The sequence below is a fragment of the Thunnus thynnus genome, chromosome 12, assembly GCF_963924715.1.
Source record: "Thunnus thynnus chromosome 12, fThuThy2.1, whole genome shotgun sequence".
Taxonomy (NCBI): domain Eukaryota; kingdom Metazoa; phylum Chordata; class Actinopteri; order Scombriformes; family Scombridae; genus Thunnus; species Thunnus thynnus.
The window spans coordinates 7,268,598-7,288,208 of NC_089528.1; the positions used below are offsets into that span (position 1 = coordinate 7,268,598).

At 40.1% G+C, this 19,611-nt stretch overlaps 1 protein-coding gene across 3 annotated transcripts in view; it reads left to right on the top strand.

Annotated features, from left to right (window-relative positions):
• Window positions 1-19,611, top strand: part of slc6a9 (solute carrier family 6 member 9) — a 114,288-nt gene that overhangs the window by 45,851 nt on the left and 48,826 nt on the right. The window contains exon 1 of one of the 3 annotated variants that reach the window (XM_067605020.1): window positions 10,631-10,938. The exons of the other annotated variants lie outside the window; for them this stretch is intronic. Within the exon in view, the coding sequence (XP_067461121.1) occupies window positions 10,897-10,938 (42 nt within the window). The 5' untranslated portion in view covers window positions 10,631-10,896. Of the gene's footprint in view, window positions 1-10,630; window positions 10,939-19,611 lie in introns of those variants that run through there. 3 annotated transcript variants of the gene reach the window in all.

Genomic DNA, 19,611 nt, shown 5'->3' on the forward strand with positions numbered 1-19,611 from the left:
TGTTGTAAAGCTGTTGCATACAGGTCCATAGGTAGAGAGAAAAACTTACTTTGTAATGTGACCATGAATGATTTTTTCATACACCTAGTAGAGGATCTGATGATGTGCATGAAGCAGTGGCATCTTGGATGGTATTTCGTCGCTTTAATAAATGAAGAAGACATATTTCATATCTCTGTCTGTCTCTGTTTTTCGCTCTTCCTCTTTTGTCACATTTCAAGCGCAACAGTGACTTCTGCCACGTGAGACCAACTTCAGTCACATGTCCCTCACTTTCATCCCCAGCAATGGTCCCATATGTTTGTCAAAATGTGTATGTTGTGTGCTTTTTCCGGCCCGATTTGTTCCCATGCCTTCTCTCCAATGAGCCCCGGTCTCCCCGGGGGTCCGGGCCGAAGCCTCACGCTATTTATACAGACCGAACAGCTGGGGCCCTCCCAGCCATAGCAGTGAGGGATGAGGGGTCGGGGGATGGGTAGAGAAATTATCATGGAAACTTCAGGTTAAACCAAGCGTTGGAAATGTCTCGCTGTTCCCTCTTTTTTAGTCTCTTGTCTTCCTCTCCATCATTTGTCTTTCTCCCCTGGGTGTCCAGAGTGGTCAGGTCAGGTCAGCTGGACCGGTGGACAAACATCACTCGCTGATTTGAATCTTGTTCATCATCCCTTTTCCCTTCAATCTCTTCTTTATCACTCTGTTTCTTGTCTCCTTTTTATTCGCTTTGAAACTGATGTTTTTCCTTTCTGAAACACACTTCCCCCCCACCACTTCCAATTAAAGAGCTAGCTGTTTTGGACTGAACAAGAAAGGTTGATTTTCTCTCCAACCGCGCTTCAACACATTTTTGTCCTTTTGTTGCAATGGACAAAGCCAACCTGCTGTTGCAAAACTGAGCTTTTTGTACTTCTTTCCTTTTATTCTGCACTGTGGCTCCTGCAGTGCTTGTCCTATTGTCAACCTCAACCCTGTGAAGTTCTCTCCTCACTGCTCTTCCCTTCCCTTATTTTATCCTGCCTTCGCTTCACTTTTCTTATCCCATCTTCTCTTGACTGCTCTGCCGTCCACTCTCAAAGCCTTCCTTCATGTGGACCGCTTAGGAGGGGAGAGAAAGTCTGGCTTATCGATGCTTCCCTCAGTTCAAGGCCTTTGTCACAGTCAGACGTCCCATCACAGGCATGCTGAGCTAACGAGAGGTGAAGCGAAATTAACCTAATTGCTGTAAGGAACAGATACTGTATATAGATTGAGGGGGATGTAATAAGCCCAGACACGACTTTTGGCTCCAATGGCAGCGGGAGGGAGGGGTTAGCGGGGTCTTAAGCTCCCCCTGAAAAATTCGGAGCCCCCCTAGGCCTCTCCTCCCACCAAAACCCCAGTAATTTCGTGGTGAAAAATATTTATGGAATAAAAAAAAATGTATGAACACATTGGACCGACTTATATGTAACTAAACTATGAAATCATATTTTTCATTTATGTAAGTGATGATGACCGTTAACCTTTCTTGTTGTGTGATTTGATGTAAGTGTGTATGTGCATGTGTGTGATAACGTTAACATTAGTCTAGCAGTTTCTAGTCTAGCAGTTCCTACAAGTGTTGAATCGATTCGGTGAAATACAATAAGTTTGTGCATTCTAGTGTGTTAAAACTCATTAGCTGATTATGGACTGCTTTACTTTTGTTATCGCAAAATAATGAAGGAGAGTGGATGATGTCAGTGGTGATCCATAGACTCCTAATTCCAGCAATGAGTATGCTAATGTGGTAGAGGACATCGTAATGCCAAACATGGAGGATAATGAGGATGAGGAGGATGATGAAGAAGAGGAAGAGGAGGTAACATTAGTGGTGGCAGAGGGTTTGTCTTCAGCAGAAGACTCGGAGAGCGATAACTTGCCTGGAAATTAGAGCAGATAGGGTAGAGAATAGTTAGCTTCCACTGCCATAGCTGCCATCACAGGCAAGAAACCTGGTGGTCCTGTGGATTTAAGCCGAGATCAAGCTGAGGGACCGACTCAAAAATTTGGATCTCAATTAAGGGGGTTTAACAACCCTTTGTTCAAACAATACCCATGGCTGGAAAACTCGCTCTCAGTTGATGCTGCTTTCTGCTATGCGTGACATTTTTTCCGCTATGGGCCAGGTCATATTGAAAAGAGTTTCACCCATGTCGGGGTGTCAGAACTGGAGAAAAGGAGCACAGAAACTAGCCCAATACAATGCAAGTGTTTGAAACTAGCCATGGAAGTATATTGTGAATTTAAGGCGCGATCAAAAAACACAACTTGATGTACCAACATTGTACAAGGAAACAGGTAGTAAATGCAAGGTGGATAAGATATATAAATTATACACAAATTATATTGTTCAGGGTAACAGTAAGTATTTGAAGTCTAGCTTTTCAATAAAACCTGAAACACCTACATATGTTTCAGGTCCATTCTCAGTGAATACATTTGCAAAGTGTGAGGGGCTGCTGGTTCTGAAGTGTATTTCCTCTTTCTGTATTCCCATTTCAAATATTTCTTTAAACGATCTCCTTAATGTTACTGAACATAGAAACTCAGGATTATGTAATGATCCTATAGAATTATATAATGACAACCAGTTTCAAACTTAAGAAAACATATTCTTTCCATACTTTTGGCATGGCTGATGGCTAAGAAAACTACAATACCCATGAGCCTCGGCTGCTGTTGCTATGGAGAAGAAGCCATGGCGTCAATCAGAGTGGAATGAATGCAAAACACTTCATTGCTGAAGTTGTGAACAAAATATGTTGCTGAGTTCCTTTAAGAATGACCCAAAAATTAAAAGTAAACTGATTCACTCTGCAGATTGTAAATCTTCTGTAATATTTAGCTACTGCCCACCGTTAGTAGTGCACATGAATGAATTTTAAGCTCATTTTTATGTACACAGTCTTATGCCTTCGACTTTTTACTAAAGAACCAGATATTTTCAAACACAGTTGTTTATCTGGATACAGATACAGGATCTAGTGTTAGCTGACTGCACACACGTTCGTAGAAACCCATAATGTAATTATAAAAAATAATTTTAAAAAATTGATAAAACTGCTAATGTAATAATCTACCAATAATGTAATAAAATTCTGAGCATGATATAATGACATAATGAAATAACCTTTTCTACATAATATAAAAAGTTATTACATTATGAGTTTAGTGGCAACTTCTTGAAAAAATCATTAATTTGACATATATTGCCATAAAGAAAAATGTAATGTTTTTAGATCCAGTATTCCATACATAGCACAGATGACATCATGGCAGACAAGTTACGTTACCTGACACTTTGTGAACTGTAGCCTGGTACACAGGCCAGCCGCCTCTGAGTGCCTGTTCTGTGCAAACGCAATGTCATCAATGCACATGTGGGAAGAGGCTCACAATTCATATCATGAATTTTATCTCATTAACACATTTTTATACTTTCTAAGTTCACATTTAAGGGCAATAAATCAACCAAGAAAACTTAATTAAAAATCTTAAACACAAATCCAGTTCCTATTCTCTTTCTCTCTCAAATTCTATTATGAGCTGAGATGATACAGAAAACCTTGGTTATTGTTCACACAGTGACTCAGTAATGTCTATGAATGTCCTTTTTTAAAAATCAGTGTAATGAGACTGTGGTTCCAGATGTCTACACTCAAGATCAAATTGAATAATTTAAGGATCAAATAGAATAATTTAAGGATAGCAATTCTGATTTTTTTGTGTTTCAGCATCTCATTTTTTCCGACAAGCCACCTTGCTTTTTTTTTGGGTTTGTTTTAGGTTGATAAACTTTTCTTGCTCAGGTCAAGGGGTTCTAGGAGTCTTTGATGGCCTACTCTAACTCTAATTGATGGAAATGTTTCCATATTTTCTTAAGTGATTGATCCAAATAACTCAATTTAGTATAACTGGATGATATGAGAAATATATTATATGCCCTTGAAAGTCATGTACCATTGAATAACTTACATGCAAATAGAATAGACATGGGTCTACAAAATCTGTATATCTTAGATAAAGGATAAGGCTGGTGTTTTTCCTGCCATAAAAATCTCCACTTCCTTATCTATCTTGTCTTACAAGCATATATGAACTTTATTATATAGTCTACACATATGCCACCTACTTAAATATATAAAAACATATATAAAAGATTTATTATATGGTCCTTTCATTTGTGACATGTATTTATGTGTGTATGTATATATGTATAACATGTATGTGTTATACTATCCTATGTATACAACTGCTCATATGTGCCTACAATATATATCATATATGGCACAATGTCACTGGTATAGGGGCATATATGTTTATATATTATTTTTCCGTATGGGTGAAATCTAGCATTTTTTTTTTTTTTTTTTTTTACTGAATAAATCAATTTTATAAATCCATCAAAATTACAACTCTGCACCATCATGCTTTATTCCCCAATTTTGTTTGTCTATTTAACGATCATTAGGGTGAAGGCACTGGTCTGCTTTGCCTCCACACTCTGAAAGTCAATTCGCCAATTAAAATATAGAATTGGATTCCTGTAAAAACACAAAGCACAGCAGAAAAGGCCATTTTCTCATTCTACTACTCTGGATATTAAGGTCAGCTTTGGCGTCATTCTTGCAGCTCTGTCAATGACCGAGAACTAGATTGTATTGGGGTGAACTTTGTGTTTTCCTGACCTTGGCTTTGGAGTTTGCGCTTTATGTATTGTGACTGTCTTTTCTTATGTATGTTGGTGGTTGTATTTGTGTGCTCACTTCAAAGTTGAGTCTAAGTTGCACAAGCCACTTGTTTGTTTAAGTATTGTAACGTAGTCTGAACTGGTTTGGAAAAATGTCAGGGAAAAGCTATCCTGAAAATTGCAAATATTTGCCAGACGATGATGTGACTGATATTTCTGCAGGACAAAAACAATTTAAAAAATTGCCCCATTGATTGCAATACAAACTATAATGAGGTGTTTTCGTAACATTATAAATTAATTGCATTTCAGATTGAGTTTACTCCAGTTTTTACTGGTTGGAAGGGAAGTAAATATCAGTCCTCACAGGTCTAACACAGATGGACTCAGTTCATACCTTTGAGCACATTTGGACTGAGGGAGGAAGCACACAAAGTCAGCAGTATTCAGTTGTATTAATTGAAACATTGTGTACAACTATAAAGTTTTGTAAGCCTTCACTGAATATTAATTGTGGCCTTTTGAATCACAAAACTTTCACAGCCCATACAAGAATGGGATGATATATCTTTCATGAGTGACATTTGAATCTATTTGTCAACACAGATAAGAGTGCTTTGAAAAAGGAAAGAGGAGATGAAATGAAAAGATTTCAAATGAAAACAGATAATTTTCTTCTGCTGACTTGTCTTCATCTCGAGTGGTGCATCATCCTGTCACTTTTTCTCTCTTTCCTCTTTCACCCTCCTCCCAACCTGCTAAGATTATTTCTTCAGCATTTTTTGCCTTTATTGGATGGTGGGAAATGAGGAGGCAGACAGGAAACAAGGGGAGAGAGAGATGAGTATGATGAATGGTCCCCTGGTTGGAATCAAATTGGGGACATTATGGTTATGTGGCATGCGCAGTAACCATTCGGTTAGCAGGTTGCTCTCCCAACCTGCTGTTTATACCTGTACGTTTCAGGTGTCATCCACTCCCAAAAAAACTTGTCTCCGTCACGGTCCAAAAGACACCAGGATATATTTTTAGACTCCCATAGCTCCAACATAATACTCAGAAATTTAAACCCTTTGACTTCAAATTGAGGTCTATCCAAAGGAACCTTAACTGTTCCTCAAGCAGCCTTCTGTTATTGGAGTGTCTGAAAGGAATAATTCTACAAATAAAAAAATAGACTTGCTTTGTTTTTTGTATATTTTGTCTTACTTTCAGATATCAAACTCATTTCTTTTTACTTAGTGTTTCTCCATAGCCTTAACAGAGCTCTGTTAAGTTGTTGCTTCACATTAAAAGTTTTACTCCTGCAAACTGGATGCTTTTATTTTTAATACCCTCTTGAAGCCAAAGTTGTCACTGAACAATTCAAATAACGCGTCTTGAAAATTGAAAGAAAAAAAGCACAGGAGAGCATGATCTGAATATCCCTAGCAGCAGTTACAACCCACAATGTTTACACTCAGTGCTGTGTTAGTTAAATTTACTGAAATGTTATCTCCACCTTATCTGCCTCTAACATCTGTTTGTATGACTAAAACTCCAACCTGGCTTCTAATCACAGCAGGATATGCTTAAAATCTGCATGCACATTTTATTACCTGCTTGATATAAACGTCTAGTTAATAAGCCTAAAATTGGAACGTGAAACCCAGGCTACATTAATCTCCAAATTACTGCGTATTTGTTACGGACATCAGTGAGGATATTGGTTTGTCAGAGCTGGAGCTTAAAAGGAACGAGGGAAAGGAATCCTCTTTATCCACATCTTGTTTTTTCTCCCTGTGAATGTGGTGTGCTGTTTGTGTTGTATATCCAGTGATGGAGTTTCAGATCAATGTCTGTGTTTGTCTTTTAGGCTTACCTGTAATAGATGTTGGCATGTGTTGAGCCTTGAGGAAAGAGGAATTCCATTCTGATCTAATGTGTTTTGCTCCTTGCACTCCTTGTTGTTTGTCTCTCTGCTCCCGTCCATTGACATTGGCTTCACCTCGTTTACGTGTTAAAGCAAGTGACGACCACACATCTTCCTCCTTTTCGGTTTGCCAAGTCAAAGTCCGATCACTTGCTTTTTTTTGGAGCTTTTGACTGTATTACTGGTGATGGTCTTCATCTGTGAATTTTGCCAAAGAACTGTTGATGTTCAAAGTTTCAATTCTGAGCACTTTTAGGACTTACTTTCCATGTTGGCCACAGAGTTGAGCATGACAGTCTATTGATCTTGGAAACTGCAATTGATAAAACAATCTGAACTCAAGATCCACTAACTTGTTTGCTCTGGAGCTTTCGGCTGTATTTTACGCTCTTCCTCAGCAGATGTATGTAAATAGATGATGCTATGCTTGGTTGTCATGGAAGTAATTAGTTGTATTATATGCCATTAACTTACATCTACCACTTAGATTGTGTTTCAATAAAGCCAAACACAGAATTTAATTATTCTTATTGACAAATTTTGTTAATAATGATGACTTAACAACTATATAAAATAGTGATTTGATCAAGACTAAACACTGCCTGTTAAACAAGGTTAACAGCATTTTTAGGAAATACACTTATTCTCTTTCTTTCCAAGAGTTAGGTGAGACAATCGCTACCATTCTCATCTCTGTAAGCTTAATATGAAGCTAAAGCCAGAAAGTGGTTAGCTTAGCTTAGCATAAAGACTTAAGAAGGGGGAAACAGCTAGCCTAGTACTGTCCAAAATGTAACAAAATATGCCTAATATGTATTTTCTCATTTGTTTAATCCAAACCAAAACTTGTAAAATTGACAAGTTGTGGTTTGGAGGGGAGTTGCGTGCCTGACTATTTCTTGGCCAGGTGCAGTGACCGCCAGGCAAGGAACAGTCTATTATCTACCAGGCTACCTGCTTTCCCCTGTTTGTTACCATCTTTATGCTAAGCTAAGCTATCCATCTTCTGACTGTAGCCTCATATTTAACACTCTGGACACAGTAACAGTGCAATATAGTCTCAAAAATAGGTGTGATCTTCACTAATCCATAAGCAGTTGTCTCATTTAGTTATAGACCCCAACTGAGCAAATCCAGTACCTGAGGTCTGTTAAAAAAAAGATCCTTCAGACATAAAATCATGATTCATTTTAGATGCCCAACAATTAATACAGTAAACATCCCAGCAGTACAATAAAGACGTGCTTTTATGCAGTGGGTGGACATGGAGTTGCACTTAGGAGCAGGGTTCAGATTCTTGGTGTCTGTAACATTAACTGGCCTCAGTGCCTTTGAGTATGCAGTAGAAATTCTTGCTCTACATACTTTGATTCCTTCACATAGGCTGTTTTACTGTTGGATCAAGAACACATATAAAGAAACAAGTGAGAATTTTAACAAGTTGGTGTTATTATCAGCAGCAGCATCTGTGCTTCTCTAATTAGAGTTAAATGACCTAACATAATAGGGCAATTAGTTAACAAAACAAGTCTCCCCCTCCTCCAGAAACAACCAGCTGCAGCCACAACAGGCATTTATTTTAGGATCTGTTTTTCCAAATTCATACCAAGTTTTCGCTGATTACCCCCACACTCAATGCCTGCATGATTAAAGTGTTGTTAAGTGTGTATATGTGTGTGGGTGGGTGCACTTGCTAAGCTTTTCATTAGGTTTGACCTAATCTGAGGGCAACAGACCCTCCTGAGGCAGAGCTTGTAAGAAGTGGCTGGATCCCCATGGAGGAACTAATGATCTCCCATTTGTTGTAGTTCTCACATACATACATACATACATACATACATACATACATACATACATACATACACACACACACACAGAGGAATACATTTATAGTTAAGCATCAGATTTCACCTGTTGATGATACCACCCCAACATTATCAGGCCCTATTGTGCTTTCATGATATACCCCCACAGTAATTGTGTTTTGTCTTTCACTTGGAAATACAAAACAATGGCAAAGTTTTTCTTGTCTTGCTAACTACTGAAGACAAACCTATCGCAATCATAGCAGAAGCAATCATGTTAACATTTTTCATTTGTTTCGTGATGGAGAATGTTACAAAAATTGTCGCCCGCAGGTTTCCATTGAAATGCTGTGGCTAATCTGTCTAGTGTTGGTGAGAAGAAGACGATTCCTGAGCTTTTCAACAGTTTGCTTGATGTGGTCTTCATTCCCAAAGTGAGCATCAGAAGTTTATAGGAGACACAAGCAGCCCTAACTGAGTCAGTCAGTTCTTGTGGTCCTCACGTAGTAGCCCTGATGTGTAGTAACATTTTTGTGGAGTTGCACATAAAGCTATGGCCTAGCCTACAGTGTAGCTACTGAAACTAAGTGCATAGGCTTGATTGCTATGTCGTAATGTCAATGCGAAGTACACATTATAAAAGCTTTAGTTTGCAAAAGCACTCTGGTCAAAGCATCTAAAAACCAACATGCAAACAAACTTATACCCAAATAACATTGTCAAAAATGTGCTTTTTGAAAGCTCTAAGGGTTATCAGTTGCTGTAAAGAAGAAATACAAAGTAATGCCTAAGGCTCAACAGTACCTCTTAAACAGTAATTTGTCTGTTCTAAATGTGTCAACATGTGTGACTATTTGTTGGGAGCACTTGTTTTCGGTGCCCTCAGTACTTCCTCTCAGCACACTGAATGGGGCGGGTATATGTTAATGATTCTTTTATGATTCTTTTCCCCTGTGAGATTCTAATTCTCTGAATTGATAGACAAATGAATAGCATCCTGTCTATGTTGCTCGTCTCATGTTAAACATAACTGGAGGGCCTCCACTCAAGCGGCAGTGTCCATTGTCCCTGGCTATCAAACACTCATTAGGCCGGGCGCCAGTTGCCTGTCAACTTTTGACATTACTTGCACCACATCCAGTCAGAGAGTTGACGCTGAGTGACATGTTGAAAGACGGCGTCTGGTTCTGCTGCATGAGTGATGTTTTTGTTGATCTCTCAATCATGCCCCTATTGTGATGCACTTTTACCTTTTTCTCTTGTATGCTCACTTCCTCGCTTTCTCCTCGCTCTTTTTGTTGTGGGTAGCCATTAGCCATATGGTGGCAAACAGGCACAACAATGTGTGCAACAAAACAGAGGCAACGGCGGAAAGCGCTTGAATTTCAAAGGGTGTAACTCTGTGAACATGTTGCGGACGAGGCGAGGGAGGAGGGCTTTGGCTCGGCCGGCCTCTCGGTGTGACACGACAGAGAGAGTGGGAGTTGGGGGGGGGGCATTGGCAATGTCAGGGTGTAGAGACGGACGAGGATTTGGAAGAGTCAAGTGCCGCTGAAAGGGAAGTTGTTGGTGGTCTGCAGAGTTGCAGCAGCTGCCTCTGAAAACAAACGGAAGAAATAAGAGAGACAGAGAGAAAGAGGTGGGGGGACAGGGGAGTCCTGTGGAAGGCGTGCGGGCTCCTCACTTGTGGGCTCCTCACTTTTTTTTGTCTCTTCGCTTTAATCTGTTGGGAGAAAGAGTGAGGGAGAGAGAGAGCTTGGCCGCAGCCCATGGGTGCTCCAGACCCCCCACCCACCCCACTTTACTCCGGCCAGCTAAACTAGAAGTTCAACACCCCCTTGTCGCCTCCACCACCACCACCCCCATCGGCCCTCCTCTCTCCTGCTTACTTGCTCTGTATTCAGCCTAGGTGCTAGAGTGACAACGAGCCATTCATTGTGGAGGTGGAGGAAAAAGACTGTGGATCTCTCCTGTGTCTTTTTTTTTTGGCGGGGGGGGGGGGAGTTGGGAAAAAGGGGGGAGGTGGATGGCAGAGGAGAAGGAGGGAGGGTGCATATTCCTGAAATGGTGAAATACGGCAGAAAGAGGGGGCAGAAAGAGAAAGTAAAAGAGTGAGAGGAGAAAGAGAGGGAGGGGTGAGTGAGTAAAAAGTAAGTAAGAGCGCAAGGGGAGGGAGAGAGAGCTGGAATCACGGAAGGAGGGGTGGGGGGGTGGGGGTGGGGAGTAGGGAGAGAGAGAGAGGGAGAGAGAGTGGGCTACCATGCCGAATGAGCGAGAGAGGCGGAGAGGAAGCAGAGCTCCATCAGATGAAATGAGGTGAAAGTAATTCAGGCATTAATCAAGCCAGGGCAAAAGGGAGGGTATACTGTGTTTTCTCCCCCCTCTTTCGCTGCGGAACTGAAAGGCAAGGTGTGAATGAAGGAGCCTACAGTGGCCAGCAGAGAAGCACCACTGGGTCACAGCATCAAATCATGTCCGAGTCGAACACCATTGCCGCTTCCACCGCAGACCAGGTCAGTTCAAGCTGTCATATTGTTTTTTTCTGTTTTCTTTTTTTTTTTTTTTTTTTTTTTTTTTTTTTACTCGCATCAGAAGTGAGCGTGCTGATGTTTCTTCTTTATTAGTTGCACCTCACACCGGCTTAAGCAGCAGGAGGCATCTTGTTAGGAGACTTAGAAAGGAGACTTCTAGGAATAACAGCACAGAATTTATCCGAAGTTCCGGTCAGATGTATATCATCTTTAGATCCCAATTCGGAAGTAGTTAGAGGGTGTTTCTAATAGCAACCGAGTGAGTGTGTGTTTCTTGGACTATCAAAGCAACGATTGTTTTGCCCGGAGCTGCCTGGACAACGGTACAGGGTCCTGAAAGAATTGAATTCATCAAGACAAGCTATTGTCTACGCCGCCTTATTTTTCGGTGATCATTCAGGGGGTCTGTGACGACTCAATACCCCCCGTACCACGTGAGGAGGGGGACGCAGCTCTTTAAAAACCCGACCACGTGTGGTGGCCCTGAAAAGTTTTTATAAGTAATTGCAGTGGGAAGTCCGGGCAGCACTGTGAGAGATGGAGTTGGTAAGGAAGTGGGCTGGTCCGCCGTGTGTGTGAAAGAGAGTGACAGAGTAGAAAAGCAGAAGTGTCCAGAAAAGGGTGATATTTATGCCCCCCTCCTCCAGCCCTCTCCCCCCCCCACCCCCCCCACAAGCTGTTTTAATCGCACACTTTGGCACATACATCCTTTGCTCTGCTTTCTTTTTTTAACTGTCGACTGACTTTGAAACACTTTGAAACAATTAAATCCTCTGATCTGTTTAAGATAAGATATACAGTTATTTCCATTATGGCAGGTAAAGACAAAAAGTGTGTGTGTGTGTCTTTGTCTGTGTGTGTGTGTGCATCCGACCTTGCTGCCGGCTTATGTTGTTAGCCAAGTCCTTGTCTCCTGTTTCCGATTGCTACTGTCAAGGCTGAGTCAGCTTGCTATAGTTCTGTAGGCAAATACACACACTGGCGCACACACGCACACACATAGAGGCGTATGCACGAATGTTTGTAGAGTTTTATGCACACACACAATGCACACGCCAACACAACTCGAAATGCTCACACACACAAAATTCGTGAATCGAATAGGGTTGTGGGTGGAAGGTTGAAGATATTTAGAGCTGCACAGTGTGTGTGTGTGTGTGGTCTGTCATAGCCTACTTTCAGGGACAAATTTCAGACTAAATGCCAGTTAATTGGGGACGGCTTGTCCAAATGGGACAAAAACCTGATTTATGAAGCAGAGGTTAAAGGTAGAGTTAAGTTAAGGTTAGGGTTAGGCAAGTAGTGGTTATGGTTAAGCTTTGGGTAAGTCTCCAGAAAATTAATGTAAATCTATGTAATGTCCCCAGAAGTGACCACGATATGATGTGTATGTGTGTGTGTGTGTGTGTGTGTGTGTGTGTGTGTGTGTGTGTGTGAGGATGTAGAGTGAGAACAATTCCCCAAAGCAGCATTCATAACTGAAGCAGTCCACACACTAATCCTCTGATTCTGGACAGTTCAGGTTTGTCAGCGTGGGCAGACCATATTTCTCCCAAAGCTTTGACTGACAGGATCAATCATCAGTCACAGGTTTAGATGTGTGGACATTGCATCTTTACAGGCAGGCGTTGTGTGTGTATACGGATGCAAATTTTGGTCCATAATTATTGACTATGCAGTTAAACCTTTAATTCCTTGCCATTCATTTTATTCATGTAATGACTCCCTTGCTACATCCCCTTGTATTTCTTTCTCACACCAACTAGCTTTGCCTGATATGTCTCCTTCGCTCATCTGTGGAGACATATAGAGGAACATATTATCTATATAGGCCGATCAGAATGTTTTTGTATTTTTAAGATGCAATTTGCATTGAGACATTCAAACTTTTAGAACAGGTATAAAGAAAGGCAAAGACATGTACACATTGTACACTTTCTTAAATAGGTGTTTCAACAGTCCTGCAACTGTAAGCAAAAAACATAGCTTTGTTAATTTATTTATTTGATTTGCTGGTTAGAAATATGTTAGTTAGCCCTTTGTCATTGGGTAATTAGTTGATGCAGAACCCAGTATCAATGGCAATTGTATGTACAATTATACCTGTTTGCTCCTTATTGAAATCTTTTAAATCTTACTTATGGAAATTGCAGTGTATTCTGTTCATTTGGAAAACAATACATCTTTATGTAGTAGTCCAAACCACAAAACATTCACTTGTGCTTTGAGTTTTGAGACAGTTCTTTATCAAAAATACCTTCCAATAGCCTTCCATAAGAAAACCACTCAGTGTCCATTTCTGCCACAAATGGTTGCAATGTCTTCATTACAGCTTGAGGTTGTGTTATTGATATGAATGCATGCTGCTTGCTTAGCAAGCTTACAAATTGCTTTGACAAATCAAAAATGAATGCAACATACCAGGGATAGAAAACTTCTGTGATCAAATAGAAATTGAGTTGCTATAAAGTAAAAAATGTTTTATCACCACAAAATTTTAAAGTAGAAGTTCTCTGTTGGGTTAAAAAAAAAAACACTATGAGGCCACGTTCAGGACTGACTTTAGCCCACTGATTCATTCAAATGAGACCCGTCTGGTGAGGCAGCAAGGTCCCAATGCATATAGTGGCAAAAAAGTTTAACTTGGCCAAACTTTTGCTGCAACACAACGTGACACCTTCCGGCAAAGCACTGCAAAATTAAATACATGCAAGTGCACATTTCTGGTAGATTACTTTGTAAAGCTGTTTACTTCGCAATCGTCGCAACGCAAGACAAAATATTTGGCATCATTGCCCGCAGGGGGGTGTGGGCTCATACCCTAAACAGAAAGCTAAAATTTAAACACCTGTAAAATCAAGTAAATCTGTTATGTATTAGTGCTGCACTGTGTTGTGATTGCCTTTAAATTGCTCAGAAATTTTGCCCCATTTCACTGTAACATTTCTCCAGTGGCGGAGAGGTAATCAGGAGGTTCAGGAGAAACCCCTATGGGCTGGTACAAGTCTGGGCTGATTACTGTGGGTTGACTTAGGTGCAGACTGAGGTGATAAAGCCGAGTGCTCATGGGCTCTTTCTCTTCACACAAATACACACTTGCATGACTCTAACCGCCAAACCAAGTAGGGGGGTAAATGTGCAGCTTGAAATGGTACAGCCCAATCTTGAGCTAAAGTCCGAACAGTCTAACCCAAATTCAGCAATATGATGAAGATGGAGGGGAAAAAAAATGGAAGGAAAATGGTGGAACCGATGCTGATTAAAAAGGAAAAATCATCCTAGCTGACTGCAGTCAAGTGCTTTATAATAACATGTATTCTGCGCAGGTGATCAGTGTTAAGAAGTGTTGCCAAGAGATTTCATTTAATCACAAGCCAGCTGTCAAGCCATTGCACTGTACCAAAGAACTGAGCAGGCATTACAGGCATCCTTGAAAGAGAGTGATAAACCAGGATGTGAAGACCATATAATTTACTGAAACAACTTTTTTGTAGTAGAGTTTCTGTTTGTCAAGATTGCCTTTAGGTGACAATTTGATTTTGAGTCTATTTACAAATTGTCAGTAAGTAATTTTTTCAGAAACAACAGCGGTTTGTACTTGGTTTTCATTTGTCGAGTGTGCCTTCAAATACAATTTTTTTGGTTTGTTTGTTTAGTTCATCTTAATCCCTCAGTAATTTATTTTAGAAAAAGATATATCACTCTATAAATAAACTCTCATATAATTGTAATCTCTCTGTATACACTTGCTGCCATTTCCTGATATGCAACTATCTATAGACACTTCTCATATCTACAATCACCCAATATCCTGTCTCAAAAGAAGTTTTTCTAACTGCAAACTTCGATCAAAGCTCTGATCCTTCATTTCCTCTGTCATTACATGGGTCACATCCTTCCTCTCAGCGGTAGACCAACCTCACCGTGTTGGGACAATAGTCTGAGGTCATGTGTGATTTCAAGGCATGCTTGACTAATAATTGGAGTAATAAGGAGTTCAGATGGATCTGGTAATTGCTAAGTGAGTGTGATTGTCTCTGACATCCTTTTACTGAAAGAAAGAATCAGAATAAATACCAATTCCATATCCAGACAACAGTGCTGATTGCTTTGTCATTGCTTTTGACTTAATGTAGTTTCAGGAAATTATTCAATATTTCATTGTTTTATTGTTCACATACTTTAGGTTTTACTGTAGGTTATATTTCATGGTAATTGTACATTTACTTGCAATCTCTGACCGTTAGCTGGATATTAATGAACTATTTCTTGTTTTTGAAACGTAGTTGATTATTACTGGTCTGAAATAGTCATAACTCAAAGAAAAAGAATAGCTTTAGCAGACTGACCCAAATTATTGCTTTGTATATAAGCAGATTTTCTGGATCGCAGGGTGCCTTGCCAAGAAGCTAATGAGGCCTGTTGTGTAGAAAAGTACAAATTCTTCCGCTGTGAAGGCATTCATTCTGAGCGTCGTTGCTCTCTCAACACCTACCTTTCTGTGGATGTGCCTCCTATTTAAACATACGTAGACATATTTAGCTTGTCTGCCCTGCAGGCTGTCATGGTTTCAGTGCTGTTTTAGCAGGATAATGCTAAGTTCTCCTAAAATAACCCCATGGTTGTTTAAACATAATAAACAGAGTCTATGCTTCTTTTTTCTTTTGGCAGGAGTATTAAGAAAAAAAAGGTTATTGTGAAAGTGTTATAAAACTTGTTGAAATGGCAATGACTGTGAAACATCCATGGATGTCATTTATAATTTTATGGTAGCTGTTAATATACAGTCCAGTACATTACATCTAGCATAGGAAGCCAGCAGGGGCCCACACACGAACACACACACACACACAAACTCTACCCATCTGGGGGCAGGTGTTGCGGTTTATGGAGCGGAAGTGCAAAGTAGCTGTGTTTACTCACTGCACCAAGGCTTAGCAAGCAAGGGAACAGACACATGTGGAAAAAGAGAAAAGAGAGACCGAAATAGATGTAGAGAGTGTGTGTATGTATGTATGTTTGTGTGTATACGTGTGTGCATGTGCCCCTTGTCCATCTCCCTGTGGTGGCTCTAACCTTCGGTCTCCCTCTGACTTCACTAAGTTAAGCTTCCGGGCTCACAGCTGCCTTGCAGAAGCACACAGTCAAACTACACAACACACAGCAAACTGGCTATACATACATGGTTGGGTGGATGGAGAAATGCAAGCTTGACTGATGAATTAGAAGAATTAATGGCGGATAATGGCTGACTGGAAAGGTGGATGAATAGCTGACTGGCTTGCTGAGAGGAGAGCAGGGTAGCTGATGGGAAGGGAAGGGAAAGGTTACTGACCTGCTCTGTGCATATGCAAGTCAAAATTTTGATGGCCACAAAACTGAAGGAGCTATTTGTACTATTTGTAAACACAGATGGCGTCAGGGTTAGGGTTTAGGGTCTAGGGTTGCGTAGTTGGAGGAGCTGCTGATTCCAGAATATTTTTTCCCTATTCGAAAATCCTGTTTAGAATTTTGCATATCCTCCTGTCTCCTGATAATTCAACAGTATTATTGGTTTATGTTTGTTTGTTGTAAGATTAGTGAGAGATAAGATTTAGTGAGTTTAGTATGACAGATGGACTCTAAATACTATAATAGCCATGACCCTCAGTCACTGTTTCTGTGGAGAAGAAGTTAGTCAGAGGCACAAATCAGAACTGTAACGAATTCAGAACACTTTGCCATTGCAACTGGGAACAAAACACCCCACAGTAGTTGCCAAAGTCATCCAAAACTAAAAAAAAAGAGAATCTGAAAGTTAACTAATTTAAGCTGTAGAATATATAATCAGATTTCTACAAGCTGTTATCTTTAACTTCCGCTCACTTTAAGTGTCGCATGAAACAGAATTTTAAGCTCTGTGATTGGATACTTCTTGCTGAAATGCTCTTTCGGAATCATAGTTGAGTTCTCTCCTCAAGTGTTAATGTTCAGAGGCTTGTGTCTTTGATTTTATAATAAAATGTATTATAGATAGATATGCAGCTGCTTAGAGCAATTGCTGTTGCAGTCCTGCATTTGCTTAACCTTTGTACAGATGATTCAAGCAGGAGAGTTTCATGTCAATCCTAGGCTCTGAAGTGCTCCAGCTAAAGGTCAACTCTGTGCAGAAGTTTAAGTCCTGAACCCCCCAAAAATTAATTCCCCCACATTGCAGCACCTTTGATACAGTATCTTGGAAAAATGCTGACAAATGTGTTGTTAAAATGGGATAAACAAGTTGCAAGTCGACCATAATGTTACAAAAGAATGTCTAATGTAGCTTTATACTCATTCTACCCTTAATGCTTTTTATTCCAGGATGTTTTGAGGGAGTAGTAGTTTCATTCTTGGATTTCAAAAAGCAAAACCGCCCTCTTACTTAGTTTGGCTGAAGGTGTATAGAGTTTGAATCTTGCTAAATGTATTTGTGATGATCTTGATGTGTGAAAAAGTAGCTAAATAACTAAACTGAAATAAGACACAGGTGGTAGAACATTTCCTCCACCATCAGAGCGCTAAAAATGACAGGGTTTCAGACAACCGCTGGTGGCAAGAAGGAAAGGAGGGGCAGTCTTTTTTGACAGGGGTTAAAGTGGTCAGACCTTGGAGACCATGGAAGCATGTAGTGAGGGATCATGAGTAAAGTGCATATATGGGTGGGTGTCACAGTGGATACTGTAGTAGCCCTGCTAGTGTTACCTTCCTCAGGCAAAAAACACCCAATTGAAGAATGTTGGGGTCATGGCAGGGGTGAACTGCCCAAAGCCTTTAGTGGCTTAGGGCAGCATTTTCCAACCTGAAGCCTTTGGCCATTGGATAGATGTGGGTCTAAACATACAGGAATGACCATGATAGAGGAAATTTTCCAATATGAGTTCCAGTATGAGCAGGCCTTCATAGTCCTGACTTCAGGCCGAAAGGACAAACACTAATATGTCAGGCACAGACAGACAGATAGAAAGAAACCAACAGCTATGACAGGTGCTTGCTTCAGGATCAACCAAGCTCATCCAGACAGTTTGGGTTCCCAAAAAGCAGTCATTTTTCTTCATTGCAAGGCATTTGCACAAAGATAATTATAGTGCTGAGTTGCTTTAGGAGGACCAGACTTTTGACTGTGTGGTTACCCATTTATTTGAGTTCCTGGAACTCTTTATAAGAAACCAGGACTAACGGGACCATTGTGATGATCTGCCTTCCTCTGTGAAAATGGCAGTAAACCACTGCAAATTTGAGTTAGTGAGGTGCTGAAGTGCGGGACTGGCACTGTGGGATATTTGTATGAAAGGTCATTGTCACACCACATACCATATTGACAAGAACTGATTGCATTGCAAGGCTACATTTTTGCTGTCTTTCTAAGAAATGTGGATTGTCACTTAATGCTAATTTGGGGATTGTTAACTCTCACAGACAAACATAAATACTTTTTGGTAGTTTTGAAGTTGCCTACCTTTTCCAAGTCTTACTGACTCTGTCAACATTGTAAAAACTGATTCATGATAGATTATATGTGTTCATATTTTGAAGACATTCATCCATATTGCATGTTAATTGCATGTTGTTATGGTATCTTTGCTTTGTTCTGAGTAAATCCTGTGTTTATGCAGGTGCTTATGAGTGAAATACATAATGTTGGAGCTGGTCATTGTTTCAGCTTTTACTGACAGTATTTACATGGAATTGGATGCAAAGTCCAATATATGTGGAATCCAATTAAGAGGTACATTTTATGCCATGGCAGCTGAACTTACCAGTCTTCCATTTTTACTTGGAGGGGTGGTCGACCTGCTTTTTTACCTGCATTGTTTGATAAGAGCTGTAGACACATTGACACCATCAGACACAAATGTACAATAGACTGCATGAGGCAAGCATGTGAATTATCAAACAGGTTTTAAATGAACAGTATTATCTAAACTTTACTCTAAGTCTAATTTTAAGTGGTAACAAAGAAGCACAACCCTGAATTGTGAAGTGCTAAAAATTATTGCAAATATTTTAGGTCAAAGTTGAGAAAATAACTTTGCAAAATGCAAACCGTGGGCTTTTAGACCACCAGCATGCTTATGAGATTATAGAGTATCCCAGTAATGAGTCATAGCCTTGTTTTGATCATATTTAGGGTATGTGCTATATGTTTATCCAGAACATAGTTACCTGGTAATTCGTCTCCCATGATTCTAGCATTATCCAGGTTTCTGATTATTAGTGCAGGCATGTTTTTCACTCCTGCACATTCCCGTTGTGTCATTGCTGTACCAACAAAGTTACACCAGTTAAGGATGAACCTACTGTAATTTCTGGCTGTGTGCTTACCACTCTGCTGCAATTGGCTTCTCAAATCTTATTGCCAGAAACTGAAGATGAGGCACCAGTTCCACATTTAATCCTCAGACTTTCATTTTAGCATCATAATTATGTTTTAATTATGTTTTTGCTTTGTTTTTTTTATAGTTCATACTTGCAAAAGAAACCTGGTGTTTACTTGCCTCAGTATTCTAATTTCTTTTGAAGTAACTGAGCTAGCATTTTCAGGTTGGGAAGTGGGATACTGGGATAAGAGCTCATCCAGGTTTCTGAAACCAGGGTATGATGTACTAAGGTGGTGGAGGTGGCAGAAGTGCTGGTGGA